Source organism: Dromaius novaehollandiae, chromosome 16, assembly GCF_036370855.1.
Source record: "Dromaius novaehollandiae isolate bDroNov1 chromosome 16, bDroNov1.hap1, whole genome shotgun sequence".
NCBI lineage: Eukaryota > Metazoa > Chordata > Aves > Casuariiformes > Dromaiidae > Dromaius > Dromaius novaehollandiae.
In genome coordinates this window covers 2,697,610-2,717,018 of record NC_088113.1, presented here as the reverse complement: position 1 = coordinate 2,717,018, position 19,409 = coordinate 2,697,610, and the positions used below count along the sequence as shown (strand labels likewise).

General features: G+C 56.2%; 1 protein-coding gene across 2 annotated transcripts in view; it reads right to left on the bottom strand.

Annotated features, from left to right (window-relative positions):
* NECAB3 (N-terminal EF-hand calcium binding protein 3) overlaps positions 1-13,971 on the bottom strand; it is a 54,046-nt gene extending 40,075 nt beyond the window's left edge. For both annotated transcript variants that reach the window (XM_026115595.2, XM_026115596.2), the window contains exons 1-3: positions 13,607-13,971; positions 3,291-3,315; positions 1,192-1,300 (exon numbers count right to left, since the gene is read on the bottom strand). In XM_026115595.2, coding sequence (XP_025971380.2) covers positions 1,192-1,300; positions 3,291-3,315; positions 13,607-13,699 — 227 coding nt within the window. In that variant the 5' untranslated portion in view covers positions 13,700-13,971. The remainder of the gene's footprint in view (positions 1-1,191; positions 1,301-3,290; positions 3,316-13,606) is intronic.
* Between the last annotated feature and the right edge of the window lie 5,438 nt (positions 13,972-19,409).

Sequence of the window (19,409 nt, the reverse complement as noted above, 5' to 3'; positions counted from 1 at the left end):
GTGCAGGAAAGGGAATGGCTCGCTGCTAAGTCCCTGAGATCACAGCCCAGAAGAGAAAGAGGAGGTATTTGAAGGACCCCTCCTGCTGCCCACATCCTACATGCCAAACTGTCTGCACATTCAGCAGCAGGTGGTGACAGGTGGGAAGATGTCCTCTGGCCCTCACACGAGCAGCACAAAATCTCCTCCACATCCCTGTGGCTGCTTGGCCTGGCTTGCATTATATGGATTACACAGGCTTAAAGGAAAGAGGCGCTATGGGCAGCACACACCTGCCCATTTCTTTGCATCTCAGTCCCACCACTAAATTGGGGGCATCATCTAAACTCACCACCCTGGCACCTGGCTGCAGTCAACTATCCTCATTCACCCTGTTCTGGGTTGATGACATGGGGACTTACAGCTGGGGACTGCTCACCATTCATGGTCCATGGCTCTGCATTGGTGGTTCTCAGCAGCTGCATCTCGGTGCAGCACAGCCGCATGGTGCCTGAGCCCTGGCTCCCTGCAAAACCAAACTTCAACAGAGGAGTAGCCTCTCCCTTGCTGGGGAACTGTTCAGGTGCTGCCCTGAACAAAGGGGTCAGAGAGGTGCAAGAACTTCTCAGGGCGCAGGGGAAGCAGAACACAACAGATTCCTCTAGATAACACCAATCTAGGGAACACCAGAGCTAGATGCAATTACTGCTCCCATTGCTTAAGAGTTTCTTTTTTTAAAAAGAAGCTGGCCTAAATTCACATTTACACTGACACTCACAAAGTCCATTTCGGGTGGAAAGCAGCCCTTATGTAAGTGAAAAGTAGTCAGCAGGGTCAGCAGTCGCAAAGATAACTGTCTGTTCATTGCCTTCACAGCACCACATGCTCCTCCTGCATATATAGAACCTTTTCTATAGAGCTGTATATTTTTGGAATGAGTTTTTCAAACCAACAGAATGTAATTTTAAATGGGTGTTTGCTTTCGTGGTACTAAAGTAAATCTGATAATGACTGTTCTCAAAATGTCTGGCTTCTCTCATCACCCATACTTGTAGCTGGTGCTCAATGGATTTTAACATCTGCAGGTTCCAAGACATGGATTGATCTCACCCTGACTATTTATTGCACCCGCCTCCAAATGCCCTCCATCTGCAGTCAAGCACTTTTATACCCTCTTTTGTCTCTTCTTCTCTGTGCCACCATGGTACTTACTCTGAATGACGCCTGTCAATGCCACTGAACAACTCCCACAGCTCCTCCGAGCTCAGGATTCCATCAGCAAAATAGTTCTTGAACTCCTCAAATGACAGCTTCCCATCATCTGCATTTAAATAAAAGAGAAGAATAATTATATATCTGCAAAGAGAAGCGTACAGGCCGCAGTTATCCTCCCAGCAGCCTCTCTACTTGGAGCGTGGGATGGTTGGGCGTGTTACGCATAATAATCAGAGCAGAGATTTCATCAGAAGCACGTCCCAACAGACAAAGTATCCCCATCAAAAACAAAAAGGAGCACTGGCCAACAAGGCCAGTGTTGCTGGAATTTCAGGTAGGAATTTCAGCTAGCCCCAGCCCTTTCAAAAGATACTGCTGTAACATTTTCAGAAATGTGTTTGACGCTATGTTCTACAGACTTTCCAAGCTGCATTTCCATTCAGCTCTCCACAGTATAGAGTCTATTACAAACAGCACAATGAAGACAGTATCTGTTTTTTAAGGAAACAAAATCTTTCGATTCATTCACAGGCTTTTTCTTTCCCTTTTGTGGAGAACTTTTGGGTTGCATTCTGATCCAAAACAAACGTGGCTTCTGAAATCTGCAATCTACCATGAAAGACAAGAGCCCAAGGGGGACAGCTCAGAAAAATGACTTGTGATTTTGGACTTCTTGGTTCATGGGTGCCAAATTTAAAACCTGTTAGCAGACTTCAGAAGCTAGAGACTCTCAAAAGCTAGGGGCTCCAGCGGGCATCCAGGAACAGAGCCATCTGAGTGAGGGGCATGAATAAAACCATGAGCTAAGTGCAGAAACTGAGTCAATCCTGCAAAGGATGGAAAGAAAGCCCGGTAGACCCTGGGCAGCTCTGCTGCATGGCTTGGCTTGCCTGCCCCTCGCACTGCTAACAGACATGCCAGAGACAAGCCTACGGAGGAGGTGATGAGACATCAGCCAAGCCTTCCAGGAGGTTATCATGCCCTCGCCCACAGCCACATTCTGTGCCTGCCTCAGCCTGCAGTTCCCAAGCCAGGGACAACAGGAGGGCAGAGCCTGGGGTATCATCCAGAGACTGGTCAGACACAGGCTGGGCATGACCAACAGGCCTCTGCCCATGGGCATGCAGCAGTGCGGCTGCCCCCAGGAGAGGGCCTTGAGCTCCCCTCTGCAGCCCCAGAGCATAGAGGCCTAAGGAGAAGATCTGGCCATTGTTGCCCACCTCCCTGCTATGATGCTACGTGAGGAACATGCGGGTTATGGAGTACCAGGAGCTGGGGCAAAGAGGAGCTCACAGTTAGTCCTGAACAGGAGATTTGCACCCAAAGCAGGGCATCCAGAGCAGAGAAGGCAGCTAGGGCAGTGTTGGCTTGGGGAGAAGTGGAGCAGAGGGAGCCCACAGCTGCCCTCAGAGGCCTGGGGTAAACACAGGAGGAAGAAGCTGGGAGGCAGAAGTGAGGCTTGGTGGTGGCCAGCAACCATGCCTCCTCACACCCTGCCACCTCTGCTGCCCCCTTCTCACTGCACGTCCCAGCAGCACGCTCAGCTCCAGCTGATGCACCACGGTTTAAGAAGGGGCAGCAGAGATGCACCCATAGGAACAACAGACATCATGGGAGCAGAGTCCTGGGCAGAACCAAGGGGAGACCCAGGGTTCAGCCCTCCGCCCTAGCCACACACAGCTCTGCCCTCGGGCTCTTGTGAAAGGTGCCTGGAGGACGTGCTCCCCTCTCCTCACCACCTGGGAGCTGCTCTGCTCCATTCCCTCGCCCTCCCTGCAGCACCAGCGCTTAGCTCATGCTGGGGCACCACCGGGCTCCTCTGAAAGGTCCCCTGCTCGAGGACAAGGTCCATGTCCACGCACCAGGAGGCAGCCCCTTCCCAGGGGAGCCCACTTCCCCAGCCCTGGCCAGGCCTCATCTCTGCTCCAGCGCCTTTTCCTCCCGGGGAAGCGGCAGGGCAGTTGGCTTCCAGACGGAGAGCTCTTTGCCCTTGAGCTCCTTCACTTTTTTAGCAGCCTCGCAGCAGGGAAGGGCTGTGCTGCTTCTCCCCGACCCAGGCTGCGAGGGGCAGGCAGCGACAGGAGCAAAGCACTCACCGTTCTTGTCGGCTCGCCGGAAAATCTGAAAGAGAAAACACGGCACGCTTTAGAGACACAGCAGGGAGAGCGGCGCTGCTGGCTGCAAGTGAGGCACAAAAACCACTTCCCGGCCCCAGCAGCAGTGCAAAAGCTAAGCCCAGAATACCGGGGCTGTGACGGACAACACTGGACAGCTTTGTTTGAGGGAAATTTCCCTTTGCAAATGATTAAAACCGTTTCTCTCCTACGATGCGCAAAGCACTAGGCATACCCGCTGAGGACCCAGCATTCGCACAGAGCATCTTTTAGAGAGCACAGAGAGAGATGAATTAGAAAGAGCATTACCACACTTTTGCTACACCCTTGTGATGGAAAGTGTTTAATTTTTCAGATCCTTTAAATGAAAGTGCATTAATCATAAAAATACTCCATAATGGAAGCACTATGTGTATCATCTCTGACACTCCAACCATCTGCACCAAAGAGCAGCTCTTGTCTTGCACTTTATAATCACCCTTTACAACACTTCTTCCTGGGACATGGACACACACACACACACACACACACACACACCCAACTGCTGCCTTCTTCAAGTATAATTAATAACAGAGCCTGCTGGGAATTTTCTGATGAAACATTATCTGTATTAAGGTAGAAACTCTTTGGAGAAACGTGTTGGTGCTTGAGACCACTGCCACCAAGAAAGGCTTTCTCAGCCCCAGAACAGTGTTTGTCCCCAGCTCCGTGAGACTGCGACAGCAGGCAAAGCCACCGGCACCGTGCTGCAGGCTGGGAAGCACGTTTCGACAGCGCAGCTCAAGTGCTGCTCCGGTTCAGGGTCTCAACCCAGTTTCCCAACCACAAGGCTTTGGACTACAGTCCAGAAGAAAGCTGGGGCTTCCTATTCCCATCTTTCTCCCTTTTCACACCTAAGCGTCTTGGGTGAGTTCTGCTGTTGAGCAGCATAATTTCTGAAGCCTGGGAAAGTATAGCCTGGTACAAGGTTTTCAACAGCACATCCTAACGGGGCTGACAACAAAGTCTTGCGTATAACAGAACTTTTTCTTTTTAATCTCTTTCAGGTCTGACGAAAGACGGGGCACAAAAAAAGGCAGGAAGAGGGGAAACCAGACTGTTACATCCTCTTCCACGAGCCTGCAAAGGAGAAGCAGCTGATAAAACCACTCCCAGACAAGCTCTGCCCCTTGCTGCAGGAGGACACACCGCTGCCAGGCTGCCCCCCTCCACCAGCCACCTCCTCTGCCCCCAGCTCTGTTCCTGCACTGCTCGTCGACAGTTTTGCTGCACTTTTGCAGGGTTACAAGCTGATATCTGGCCGGGTCTGTACAGTCACGCAAATGCTTTTGAACACCGCACCCTTGATGTCAAAACTAAGACACCATGCGCTGTACATGCAGCCAAGGCAGGAGGGCTGTGAACAAATCAGTGTTAGCAGGGTTGGCAGAAAAAGTAAAAATACTGCTGAGAAGGGAAGTTATTTCTCTGGATCTCTTTCCTCACCAGCAACACTGTGAACCTTGTGCTGCTGGACTGCAGCCAAACCTGAGCTAGCTACAGTCCGGCTGGCTTGGTTGTAACTACATCTGCTGCAGACACTGCATGTGGGCAGCAGTGTCCACCCAGTGCTGCTGCAACCCAGCATCACCTGGGGCAGTCAGAGGTACCTCCCCGGGGTCTGATCCAGCTGCCAGGCTGAAAGTGCAGTTGCAACGACAGCATTTTGCTGGCGCAAGCAGCACCACGGGCTCTGCTGAGACCCAAACCACCATGGTTTGAAAGAGGGGTTCCTACAAACACCCCCTTCTATGGGGCAGACACTGCTAACTACCAATTTACTGCTTGGAGGCAAAGACAGCTGGAGAAGCTGCCTGGAGAAATCTCTGCTGCTCATTCCCAAAGAAGCTGCTGCTTTGCAACTGGGCAGAAGCTCTTCTGATGCTGGTCCTAGTAGGGTACTCCTTGGTCCTTCCTCATGGCCGTCTCACAGGAGCAGGGACAAGAACCTCCTCAGATGGATGCTCTTTTGAGCAGGGCAAACCCCCCTCAAGCCGCTACAGGGGACGAAGCCTGCCCTGAGCCGACCAGCATTAGATAACAGTACCTGTGGGACACAGACTTCTGACGGGGCAAGGCTGCTGTTCTTGCATGAAAATATACCAGGGCACTCTTTGAGCATCCATTAGGATTCACTGGATGCACTTTGGAGCTTTATAGCTACCAACTAAGTACAGAAACCTGCAGCTTTCACCTGCTGGGGATTTCCCTGGATTTTAAAGCAAAACTTTCTCTAGGCAAAAGGGTCTGTTTGTGCATCTGCTTTCATTAGGGCTCTCAGAGCACGAGGTTTACACAACTGCAGAGGCTGCGCGGGGACACCGTGGCTACTCCCCAGCCAGAGCGGTGTAGCTCAGAGAGCTCCAGCAGGTCCCACCTGGCTGTGCTGCTCTGCCACATCCCTGCCTCGAACACAGCACCTGGGACAACCTCTGCCTGCCAGATATCATCTGTTTAGGACGCAATCTCCTTCCTTTGCAGTCTGAGCTTGCTCCAAGGGCTCCCTCCCTGCTCCAGGGCCTGGGGGTGCAGGTCCTCCCACAGCATCCCCGGGGACCTGGGGACAAAGGCGGCACTATGGGAACACCAGCAGGAACCCATTTGCACTCGGATGCAGGAGCCAGGGAGAGGAGGGTCTCCAGCAGAAGGCAAGCCACAAACAGACCCCAGCGGCACGCAAACCTTTTCCATCAATGGGAAAGCCCAGTTCTGCAGAGCTCTCCATGGCTCTGGAGGCATCAATGGGACATGGCTTGTGCGATGACATTTCTGTCACTGTTCTTCCCACCTGACTCCAAAATGCCACTGACTGTCACGGAGACTGGTTAGGTCACCATGTACCTTGCATGCTGCCAAGTGTCATCCTGGCACTTGCCAAGCACAGATTCAAGCAAGGCTAAACACTTCCCATTCCCAGATGGACAGGAGGTGGTTTAGGATCAGCAAGAAGCAGCACACAGTGGGGCACAGTTTTTTGGGAAACCTACCCAGCAGAGCTTGTTACAGACAAACCCCTCTCTCCATTAGATGACCACATGCAGAAAAGTACCTTCCCAGAGGAGAACTGTGGAGGACAACTTGGCTCTGAAGGTTTCAGAGGCTGCCAGAGACCTGGCTGCCTCTTGCCCAAAGACAGACGCTAGCGTCCATGGGGCAGAGAGAGGCAATGCTGCTAACAGCGCATGTCCTCCTGTGAGACACCTACCAGGCTGTCCGGAGCAGAGGGAGGCAGTTTCCCAGGGGTAACTGCCTCTTGTGATGGATATGAAAGAAATGGGAACTGCATTCTGAGAACAAGGCTCTCCCAAGGCAACACCTTCTCTGTGGTGGGAGAGAGCAGATGAAACAGCCTTCCTACTGCTCCTGCCCAGCTTTCAGAAGAGTGGTGGGAATAAAACCAAGCAACCAACAGAGCCGGTGTTGCAGGGAGAGAGCAGAGACCATGATGTGCTCAGCACCCAAAGCCCCATGGGGTATCAATTAGGTATTGACTATACAGTCACCGCCCCGTGCCCAGGGGCCTGCGAACAAGGCCCGGGAGTCCCTGTAGGTGTGAAGACTCCTCCTTCGATGGGGTCATCAGGGGACCTGGCAGAGCCCTCAAGCACAAAATATGCCTGATCCTCACCTCCCCACAGAGCACAGCCGGTCTGAGTGTGGGAAGGCGACGAAAGCCCTGAAAGAAGAGGAAGAGCAGGGAACGGATGGGCAGCATGGCCTCTCTCGTGAGCTGTAGGCTCATTGACCGCCTGCCACCACCGGCGCGGCATCTCTCTGGGACAAAGCCTGCGAGTAACAGGGACTGTCATTAGCACTGCCCTCAAGTCTTCTAATGCTCTTGCAGCAATCAAAGCTCTCTCGCAGCAGCCCTGAGCAGGCAGGGAGGGAGCAGGCCCTTCGTCCTCTTCTCTCCTACTTCATCTAAGTGCCAAATGGCAGCCGCAGGACAGAGGATGAGATCGGAGCGCAAGCTGGCTCCACAGCTGGGCGCTCCCCGGGAAGGACGAGCTCACCCAAGCTGGCCACGGGCAGCAGGGTCTGTCCAGGCACTAAGAGGGAGAGGTGCAGTTTCAGGGGGATGCCATGGGGTCAGGAAGGCTGTAGCTCCCAAATCTAGGGTGAGCCTGTCCCGGGCTCGGCATAAACCCCAGCAAACAGAGCTAACCCTTCTCCCTCGCATGTGGGAACCTCCACTCCCGCAGCGCCCTAGAGGAGCCCTGCCAATGCACACCTGAGACCTGCTTGAAGTTCAAAATAAATAAATAAGGCGCTTCGCAGGCCCACGGGAAGCAGAGCTGCAAGAGCCCCATGGGATGAGACATCGGCTCGGTTCCCCCCGTGGCAGCGCGAACCCTGGAACGGCAGGGCTCTGTGCCCCACGCCGCTGGCGGCCTGCCTGTCCTCCAGCCACCCCGGCTCGGCAGAGGGCTGCCACTACAAGGCGATGCATGCCAAGCAACGCTAATGTGTGCACAGCAAGATCCAGCTGCAGCCAGGAGAAACTAGCACTGAGCCGCTGCCCTGCTCTGCAAGGGGACCCCAGCATCCCCGGGGCAGAGGGGCGTTCGCAGCCGTGGCAGGTAACGCTGCTCCCGTGCTCCGCCACGCCGCGGGAAGCAAATACAGCTTCTGGACGCCAGGGATACCCCGGCCATCGGGGTCGGCACAGCCGCCCTGGGGACACCGTACCCATCGGCGCACTGCAGGGGAAAGCAGGCCACGGCCATGCACCAGGCGATGAACGGTCTCCCTCCAGGGGCCAGGAGAGTGGCTGGCGCATCTCGCCGGGCTGCAGGGAGCTGCGGCCAGGAGGTGGGAGCGCGGCCGGCTCGGCGCTGCCGGGCTCCCCCGGCATCCCTGCCCTGCCGAGTTCAGCGGGACCAGGGCCAGCATAGGCTGCCCAACTCCAGCCAGGGTAAGGCGGAACTGCCCACGTCCCAGAGGAGCCAGGAAGCCTCAGGACTGGCCATTAAAGCAGCTTTCCCGAATCTCTCCTTCACAGTGAGGGGAGCAAGAAAACCCAGAGCTGCAGATCCGAGGGACAAATCTCCCAGAGGCTCGAGACATTTGCAGGAAAAATGACTGAGAGAGCAACACTGCAGCTCGTACAGCACCTGCATCCAAGCATCGCAGGCGAAACTCTCCTCCCCACCTCTCCTGACCATGGGCGACTTCCAGCCACGGCAAACAGGCCAGGAAAGGTGTCCTAGCTCATTGGAGCCAGTGCGGCAAGGCCTGGCTCTCCCTGCTACGCAGCCTCCAGGCAAGGATGCGCCTGCTTTGTCTTGGAGGGGAACAACCTGCTCCCCCCCCAGAAAGGGGGTGGGAGATCTCCTCCAGTGCAGGAGGAAGACCTCCCTCAAAAGGGAGCGAGCAGGGCTGCAAATCGGAGTGCACAACAGCATCTGAGCAGCTTGCACCCACTGAAGGCAGCACGCTTGGTGCTTCACTTTCACTTCACAACCTTCCTGCTCACCCGCACCCTGCGTGGGGCTCAGCTGGCTCTTCCCTGATTGCCAGGTCATCCCCGCAAGCTTGGACGCTTGCGCTTTTGCCAGGATCACAACACCCTTGCTCTCCTCAGGCCAAAATGCCCAGTTATAAAATGCTGGATTGAAATCCTGACACTTCATGCTTTCATCAGGGAGGCAGCCAGAGCCACCTGAGGTGCCAGCAGCATCTGCACAGATCTTTTTTCTTAGTGATTTCACATGGTGGCAGAAGTCTAGATTTCTTTTGCCTGGTGTCCAGAGGCTGCTGGGCCATGGCAAGGACATCCCTGGCCTGTCTCAGAGACCAAGGCTTTGCTCTCTCTGACCACAGCTGAGGGGATTATGCTCCAGGAAGAGGTCCTGGGGCTCTGTGCCCAATGCACGGAGACAATCTCTCTCCTTTAAACTTTCTCCCCCACTTTTCTCCTTCTCATCTGATTTACTTTTCCCTCTGTTCCTTCTCTATCCTCTTTTCCTTTCCATCTCTGTGTGGAGAAAATACATGAGCTGCCCAGATGCTCTCTCCACCCCGCACATCCAGAAGTCAATCTCCTTGTGCTGCTTTCAAGCCTCCTATACCTCCAGCCAACATCACCTCCTCTGCTGCCAGCCCTTCCTCCAGCCCAGGGCTCTCCGCTCCCTGGCATGCACTATCAGCTCCTGGTGGCACCAGCTACCATGTTCCCCAGCACCCAGGGAGCCATGTCCTCCTGCAGCAGCACTGCCACAGCCTCCAGGCAAAAACAAGTTCATCTCTGTAAAGCACTTGGAGATGCCCAAACCAGAGGAGATGCCTGGGATCTGTGACACATTAACGTGCTCCTGTCTCAGCCAGCCCTCACTTCCCGGAGCCTGTGAAACAGTCTCGGAGCTTGCCTCCATGTAGAAGGAGGGAGCTCTCACAGCCAAACTTCACGAAGCAAGTTGGAAGCCGGCCAGTTCCTGAGACCCGAAAGGGAAGATGTTAAAATCATTTTGCCAAGCTCTGGAGGTGACCCGGGAGCAAAGGGACCCATGGGAAAGAGGCAGGGAAGCTGTGAGAACCCAGAAAGCAGCTGGTACATGGAGAGCATTGCTGGTAGCCCTGTTAACACTTTACATTTTAATTGTGTTAATGTTACTCGGAGGGATAGATCTGGGACAGAGCGAGTGCCCAGAGGAACTGAGCTGGGATACAGCTGTCACTAACAAACTCCTCCTCCACCCCATGTTCCATCAGCCAAGTAATCAGTGCAGTTAATGACGTTGGCTGGAAAGCCCTACCATCTGAAATCCTTCCACGGGGGAAAGCTACCCCGCTCACTCCAGCTGTAAGCTGCAAGAACCACCTCAAGGAGAGAGAAGATGAGCTTTAGCTTTCCAGCTATTCCTTGGTGAAACATGGGAGGCCATCCCAGGAGGCCTTGGGAGCTCTGAAAGGCTCATTCTGCTGAGAGCTGCATGATGCCCACAAACTCACTGCACAAACGCCCTGCTGGAGTTGGAAAGGCTTTTAACGAGCAGAACCGGAGGTAGATGTCTGAGGGCCCCAAGTGCACGCTCCCTCCTCAGACTCCTCTGGGGCCCCCTTCACCACACGTGTCCATCCCTCCCATGCAGAGGTGCAGGTTCTGCAAAGCACCAAACCAGGACCAGGATCCGCCTTCCCCTCATGCTGTCTCAGATCTCCCACTCTCCAACTTGCACAACAGGCAATGCACACCCCTCTCTAGGACTAACTGGGGACAAGGGGACATCCACACCTGTGATGGGACAGGACTGCAGCACTGCCTGCATGGAGATGATGGCCAACACCATCCTTGGCTGCCCAGGTGTTGGGGAGCCAAACCAACCTGACCCATCAGCCCTAACTTGTTTTCTCTTCTCCCCAACAAAGCTAGTGAGATGCGTGAGGAGATGTCTTTGCCCTGTCACAGTGGCAGGGGCAACATCTCCTCACAAATCTCCCTGGTTTTGTTGTGACTTACACCCAGGTGGTGCTGGACACAGCAGAGGGCAAGGTCTGGTTGCTAATCCTCACATGACAGACCAAGGGAGGAGATCTGGGCAATGTGGGTTGCCAATCCAGGCAACCACAGCTCAGAAAACATGGCCAGGGGCAGCGAGGTTGGAGGAAGAACATCTCTGATTTCTCCCTCTGTGGCAGTCTCCTGCTGGAAGCACCCTATGCTGGGATCTGCCACGTTCTCACTGCCTATAACAGTCATCTTTGTTTCCACCCAGAACAAGAAAATTCAATGATGTTTAAAAGCAGAAAAGCTGCAAAAGCAGCTGCCTTGGCCCCCTTCCTGACTGCAGGAGTTCAGATGCACAAGGCAGGCACTGGCTCTTAACGCAAGGAGACTCTCTCACTCCCAGGCAGTTGTGTTTGGCACAGATAAGGGTCCAGGTTTCACTCCAACAATACAGTCATCGCGATGAGGCCATGCACGCCCACTATTCCCCACAAAGCATGGGATATGAGCTTTGCCCTGGGCTGTGCTATTTGCCCTACGAGCCACCTGGAAGTAATGGGCATCCACCTGCACTGCAGTCTCCTGGGAGCCCTGCTAGACCTGCAGGGCTGCATCCAAAATGCAGAAAGTGGCACCTTTGGGGAGAGGTGCTGCCTCCTCCAGAGACCTGGCTCCAGCCCATGGAGCTCCATCTTGACAGCAGCACCCTCAAGGCAGGGCTTGAGGGGACGCTGCATGCCGGGATCTGTCATGTCAGGACCTGCCTAGTGAAAACCAAGACAGCCATCAGCTGTACTTGCAATTCCTGTGAGCCATCCACAGCCTCCAGGGTGCTTGACTGCTCTCCCAACCTGAGCAAATAGCATCTTCCTTTCCTAGCTCCCAGGGCATTAAGAGCAGGCGGGACGGGGATTCAGCAGGCAAAGGGCATCTTCTGCCTGTTGGACCTGCATCATTTGAGGTGTTACACAGTATCTTTTGTAGCTTTCCAGGGAGTCTTGTGCTGTTTGTTAGACACAAAGCTCCTGCTCCAGGAGTCATAACAGACATTTCAATAAAACAAGGGGGGATGTGGGTGTGTGCAGGGGTATTCCTAGCCTCCCAGAGGACGATAATTCAGAATAAAATACAAAAAAGATACAACGTTTAGTATTTTTTAAACATATCATGATTTATGGCTTTGGGACTAAAGCACTTTGGGACTGAAGCACTGGCCTGTGACACTGTCACGCTGTGTGACAGGGCCAGGCTTTCGTCTGCACCGATGCCCACACGTTTGCAGCGTTAACTCACTTCTTTCATTCTGTTGGCTAACCGGCATCCCGCACAGACAGAAAAGGACTGTGCCCGTCCGAGCAGCCTGCGAGTGTACATCTCCAGCACATACGCCTGTCCTTGACAACTCACCAAAACCAAACAGCGAAGCCATCACAGCCCAGGAGCCTGCACACCACCAGTTGCTGGCTCCAGCCCCTTCCTGGTAAATCCATATCTGAGCAGCCTAAACGATTTGGGTGCCTGATGCTTTCAATTTAGGATCTAGATACGTGATGCTTTCGACGTAGGATCTAGATACCTGCCTCTTTAAGGTCCATTCCCACATCTCAGCCCAAATGTCCTTATTCAACTTTGCTGATGTGTCCAGGGATGACTAAGGGTTTGACACTGTTCTAAGCTGCACCTTACACCAGGGGGTGTTCGCCCCTGCTTAGCACCCGCTCAGAGCTCATCAGCGAGAGGATATTTTGGTCCCGCAGCCTCACGCGCAGGAGCTGTCTGCAGCCAGGCCTCCCCCGCTCCAGCTCCATCACGCTCATGAGTTGCGCTGCTGTCCCAACGGTGCTTTAATGACCGGGGTAAGTCAAACTCCTACTGCCAGGTGCTGTCCCCAAAGCTTTCCGTGGCTGCAAATCGTTATAATGCCTCGGGGGAAGAGAGACGCTGTGATTTCATTTCTCCCTGTCAGTGCTTTGAGGGGCAGTCCTCCTCGGCACTGCCCTGCCAGGCCCGTGCCGCCGGCTCGGGATGGCGTACAGGCACTGCCCGCCCGCTCCCGCGTCTCGAGGCGGGGGGACCGCGTTTTGCCAATGGGCTTCGACACTGCAGCAGCGTGTCAGGGGCTGCGGCGCTGCTCCTTGCCGGCACACACACTTCCAAAACGTCCCCAAAAGAGAAAAGATCCATACACGCAACAGGAACCAGCATTTCATTCGAGCCAGCAAACAGAAGTTGCTCGCTGCCATGTGCACCACGGTCACGACGCAGAGCCTGGAGCCCGCGGGCTCGGGCACCCCGGGCAGCCTCGGGGCTCAGGGTGCCCAAGGTTGCTGCCTGAGCGGGGCTGACCCCCCGGGTAGCGGCAGGGGCTGAGCCGGCAGGAGCTCTGCCTGCAGCCAAATAAAACATCTATCAAATATATTAAGCGCAGCAAATAAAACAGGTTGGTTTTTTCCTGCTGAAGCGAACACTTAAGTGCCGTTTCGGCCTTTTCCGCAGTTATCTGCACGCAGTGCTTCACCCGTGGCTGCACCCGCGTGCGGACGCAGCGCCCGTTCGCCCCGTCCGGCCAGGCCCGGGGCTGGGGGCGCAGCCCGGCACCCGCAAGGCTGCGGGAAACCCTCCCGCAGCACGGCCGGCCGCACGGCCTCGCCGCCGGGGCGGCCCCCGCGGGGGGCGGCGCGGGGGCTCCTCCGCACCCGGCTTCGGCCGCGATCCGGCCCCGCAGCCCCGCAGCGGGCGGGTGTCCCCGGCCCCGGCCCCGGCCCGGCCCGATTCGACGCAGCGGCGCCGCGGGCCCGGCCGCGGTACTCACGTCGTGGAAGATGGGCAGCGGCTCGCGGCGGGGCGCGGCGCCGGGCTTGGCCGACAGCAGGCACATCGCCAGCAGCTCCGCGCACGCCATCATGGCCCGCCGCCGGGGCGCAGCGGCACCGCAGGCAGCGGAGCGGTGCCGTAAGGAGCGGTGCGGGGCGGGGCGGTACCGTAAGGAGCGGTACCGTATGGAACGCTGCGGTACCGTAAGGAGCGATAGCGTACGGAGCGGTACGGTACCGTAAGAAGCGGTGCCGTAACGAGCGGTGCGGTGCGGTGCGGTACCGTACGGAGCGGTGCGGTACCGTACGGAGCGGTGCGGTGCGGTGCGGTACCGTAACGAGCAGCACCGTACGGAGCGGTGCGGTACCGAACCGAGCGCTGCACCGGGCCGGGAGGGACTCGCGGAGCCGCTCCGCAGCCGCCAGGCAACTTTGCCCGTGTCGAGTGCCCGCCCCCACCGCGTTCCGGTTGGCCGAGCGTGGTGATTGGCACCTGAACGCGCGCCTGTCATTGGCGGAGGGCGGGAAGGGCGGGGCAGCCGCCTCCGGGAGGGGCCGGCGCGGGCGGGGGGGGGGGGCCGCGGCGGGAGCGGCGTCGGTGCTGTCGGGCCCTGTGGGTCGGTCACCCCGGGGCAGGGCCTTCTGCCCGTGTGGACACCCGCTTGGCTGTGGTGTGGCCCCGGGGTGGCCCCCGAGGGTCCCGGTGCCACCCCAGTGCAGCCCTGGGTGGTCCCACTGTGGCCACTGCTGGCCGCAGGGTTGTCCTGGTTGCCCCAGCTGGCTGTGGTGCGGCCCTGGGTGATCCCTCTGTGGTCACGGTTGAGGCCAGAGTGGCCTCAGTTTGCCCAGTTGGCCTCAGTATGGCCATGGATGGTCCTCTTGTGGTTGCTGTTGGCCCCAGGGTGACTCTGGTTGTTCCAGTTGGCCCCAGTGCAGTGCTGGGTGGTCCTGGTGTGGTCACAGTTGGCCCTAGGGTAGAGCTGGTTGGCCCCTGTGCGGCTTCGGGTGGTCCCACTGTGGTTGTGATTAGCCCCAATGCAGCCCTCAGTCATCCTGCTGTGGTCACGGTTGGCCCCAACTGGCCCTGGGTGGTCCTACAGTGGTCATGCTTGGGCCTGGGGTAGCCCTAGTTGGCCTCAGTGATGCCCTGGGTGGTCCTGCTGTGGTCGCAATTGGTCTCAGCGCATCGCTGGATGATCCCAACGTGGTTGTGGTTGGCCCCAGTGTGGCCCTTATTGGCTCCTCATTGCAGCCCCATCAGCCTAGAGGCTGGCAGAGGAGCGGGAACCAAGGCCAGAGCCGGGCCACGGTGAGCAGGGCCTGCCATGGGGACTCAGCGTGGTGTCCCATCTCCTGCTTTGAGGTCACTGGAGGCCAGCAGGGCAGTAGTGGTCCTTCAGTGCTTTGGCTCCAGACAGGGTCTCCAGACCCCATGAGCTGCACCAGCACCTGCCCCTCATCCTTGGAGGAGGTAGCTGTGAGGGGCCAACCTGGGCATGACGTTTGCTGCCTTGTGCAGCAGCAGCCCTGGAAAGCCGGGCATTTTCATTTCGCTCCGACAAGGGACCTAGGCAAAGAGCCCTCTCTTGCTGCACCACTGCAGAGCCTCTGCCGAGTGCTCACCTCCTTGCCTGGCTTCCTGCCATGGATTTAAAGCAATTTGGAGCTCGTCTGGTAGCAGTGATAGCAAGTTCAGTGCCCACTCAGGAGGGCATCCTGCTGACCCCAACATTCTTGATATGCTGCAGAAAGGAGGCAGAGATGATCTCTGAGCTCCCACTATCATGACGCGTAAGGGCTTGAAACCCACAGCACCCTGATGGGCAAACACCTGAACTCCTTGAGCTCCAGCTCAAGGCCAGAGCACCCAGGTCTGCCCAGGAGATGGGCTGATGCCTGAAAACAAAGAGGGGAAGCTGGCACCTAACTGGAGCCCAGGAAACTTTTGCTCCTCAAGCAGCTGTCACCAAACCTTGTGTGATATGAAGAAGCACCACTGGTTTTGGTGTCACCCCGGAAAAAGTAGCTGTGTGGTTTATGGGGAGCCACCGGAAATCCAGGGAATAAGTTTGGAGCTTTTTACTCATTGAATTGAAAGCATTTGCTCTGTTTTGACAACAGCAGCAGCAGCTCAGTCAGCCATGATCACATTTTTTCCCAGGAGCAACCGTGCAGGTGTCTTTCTGCCAGTCATTCTGGCTGAAATCTTGAGCTTTGCATTCAAGATCCTCATTCTGCTGCGTTAGAAGAGAGGAGACAGTAGATTTGTTCGCTCTCCAAGAGTACCTTTAACTTCGCATCCAATGGAAACACTCCAGATTGCCTGTGAAACACGGGACACACAGGGACAGGACCGAATTCAGCTCACCATATGCAGTTCTCAACTTAAGGCTGAGTAGGTGCTAACACATTACATTTTTAATAAAGACTTAGGCACAATTCCCATTTCAGGGAGCCCTTAGGAAGCCTGAAAGCCTGCCCTTCGCCGGGGCCTGGCCGGACCCTGGGAACGTGCCTGCAACCGGACACTTGGGCATCATTGCTCAGACGCTGGTGCTTTTGCCAGGATCACGAGCAGCTGCTGTGGCTGGGACATGGAGGGCTGTTGGTGCCCTCACAGGGACGACCCAGCGGCCGTGGACGAGCCCGCTGAGACCTGCGCAGAAGGCGGGCGAGCAGGCTTTGCTCTGCCGGACGGCATCTCCAGCGGGTGCCGGAGCCCCCAAGAGTTGTCCCCTGCCAGCAGCGGCTGTTTCAGGTGACTTCCCTGCGTTGCCTGGCAATGGCTCGCAGCCTGACGCCAGCTCCTCCGTGTCCATAGTGACAGGCAGCCGGCTCCCAACATGCGGCTCGGATCACGCCGCCAGATCACGCTGCCTCTTGCCGGCTCCCAGCACCGAGGGCACGGTTTTGGCCCCAGCACATCGCACCTACTGTGCTGGTTCCTGATAGCCTGAGCAGACATAAAACCCCCTTCCTACCCCAAGCCGGTTGCCACAAGAGGCCAGGTAGGTGAGGAAGAGGAGTCCCTCCTTTATGGAGCAAGCAGGCTGGCCCCGTCCCTGCCTGACACAAGTTGGAGCCTGCACATGTGGGGAGGACTAGTAGCCACATGCACGTCTTTATCCCAGACTGTCCTCAAAGATCCCCACAAACAAAAAACACGCTTTGCCAAATAGGGCTGTGATGCACTAGACAGAAACAGGCTTGTGCTTTCCAGTCCCCTGCAGATGTGGGTGTCAGTACCACGGTGGTGGGCTACCTTTCAACACCTACCTTTTTAGACCCCTCTGTCCTGGAGGGCCTGGGCAATAAAGCCACGTTACTGCTCCAAAGGATTCATTTTCATGAAAGATTTTTGCAGCTTAAGCCCCCTATCACCCCATTTGGGATGCAGGGCTTTGCACATAAACCCAATTTCCAGCCCTGCAAGCAGCAGCAGCTGTTATCACCCAGAGCCCTGCTGATTTCAGCATGTTGCCCCTGGCCCCAAACTCCCATGTGCAAGCCCAGGATGGGTATCCCTGCGAAGCGACAGCCCGCATGGCCTCGGGGGTCCCACCACCTCTACATTTGGCCTTCTAGTGGACTGCATTTGCATCAGCCTGCACATAGAAATTCAGCCACAAAAATCAGAGCTGGGCTGAATAACCTCAGGAAGGCTGGGGACATCCCCAGAAAAAGCAGCTCCAATGGGAGATGAATTTAGGTGTGCTGCTAACCTGCAGTCTTGGCTAACTGGTATGAAACTGCCATGCTGGATCCAGAAGGACCTTACAGCTCTGCAAGTGCCCACTGTCGGCCACATCCCAGCCAGGGAGCAGGATTTGAACAGCTCCATTCCATCCTGTCTGGCATGTGGGGAACATGCCTCACCTGCAGCAAGGCTTCCAGCACGGAGGAGGAGAAGACAAGGATTCCCAGCACGTGCAGAGTGCTTGGGACCCACTTCATCTATGCCTTGCTATCACGAGAGCAATTACCTGCAGCAATAACCCAGCACCAGCTGGTGACCCACTGGGCACTAGATGAAGCCATGCCAGGGCAGAGTTTCACACTGCTGTCGTTCTGCGTGGCTCAGACTAGCCCTTTTTTTCAGTGTGGTGGGATTCCTTCCATCCCTCTAAGATGCAACCTAGGATTTTAGCCACAAAAAGGGGCATGCAACAATTTCATGTGGATGCAAAATCGTAGCCTGGCTGGCCTCTGTCGGTGCTACCTCTTCCTTCACAAGCATCTCTTGAGGCCAACAGATTTGGCTGAGCTCAGCTTCTCCTAACCTAACTTTTGGAACTGAGACACTTCCCTAAACCAACGTGACTAAGCTGTGGCACGTGTAGTTTGCTTGCTCTCCTCCACCCCCAGGGACAACCATCTGCAAGCAGAGCACTGACTGATTGTGGGGATGCATCACGGCTATTTTTACAATCTCCCTGCTGCTTCCACTATGTGCAAGGGAATAGAGGCAGAAAAAGTGCACCTGGGACCTGGAGCAGAAGGTGGTGACGCTCGGGGGCTCCAGGAGAGCACAGGCACCCAGTCCAGGCAGCGCAGGGCCCTTGCCTCCCAGAGGGCAGCAGAAAACCTTTTTGTGCCCAAGAACCAGAGCTTCTGAACTTGGCTGTCATGAGAACGAAACACTCAGCTGAGGCCCGATAGCCAGACAGATGTCCACAGGCCGTTCCTGCCCATAACACTCCTCCTGGCTCTTTTGCTCACTGGTGGCTCCTCAGTCGTTTATTCAGCCAGAAGTCCTGATCGGGACCTCCAGGTCACTCCAGTGGATTTCATGATCACAAGAACCCAAATTCTCTCCCCACTAGTTGCTGGAAGTCAATGCTTTTCTGCCAAAGGGACTGTAAAATCATTGCAAACCTGACAATGGAGCTTCACCACCACAGGGACTGAAGCTGGGCTCTCCCTACCTTCTCCTCCCGAGTGCACCTCGTAAAGCCTGGCGCGGCTGGCCAGGCCATGTCTAGCATTGCCTGCGCTTACCTGGAGCCTGTCACATGCCCGCATGGTGACTGCCCTGAGTAACATGGAGAGCAAGAAAATGTGGGGGCCGAAAGCTGAGCTGGCCCAGAGCTGCTCTGCACTGGGACCATCCGCAGGGTTTGAGCCTTGTGTCTCCTCCAGGCATGGCACACTTCAGCTGCCCAAGGCCGGTGGGTGGTTGCAGTGGGAGGTAGCTCTCCAGGAGATGAGGAGGAAGGCTAACACACTCCTCCTCCAGCCCATCGTCGACCTCTTCTCCCACCCCCTGCAGCTTCTAGCTCACAGAAGCAGAGCTCCAGAGGGGTTTTACACCTTTAGCTACTGGGACACAGCCCTCACTGTAGATGCCCAGAAGAGCATGGATGTCCACCCCAAGTGACCTCCATCTGACACTGCCCTGGGGAGCCTGGGCGCAAGGCAGCGAGTTTGCTCTGCCTCGCTCCAGCAGCAGCTGCAGCCAATGGGACCCCACAGCAGAGCCCAGGCTGCTCCCCTTCCCCGGCCAGGGGAAAACGCACCCCGAACGCTACTTGCAGGGAAAAGCGGCACAGCCTCTGCCCCGGCCTCGCCACCCTGGCCAGCAGCACCCACCCCATCTCTGAGGGCTCCTGCCTGTCCCCTTGCAGCGGGAGACCCAGGGATCCTGCTGTGCTGCCCACGCAGAGCGAGGGACAGGGACGCAATCGCTCATGAATAAATGAAGCGCCCACTTACCAGCGTCTCCATGAATAAACAATGCTATGCTTCACCTCCCCAAGTTATTTATTTTCAGAAGAAATAATACATGGGTTTTGCAGAACCTGA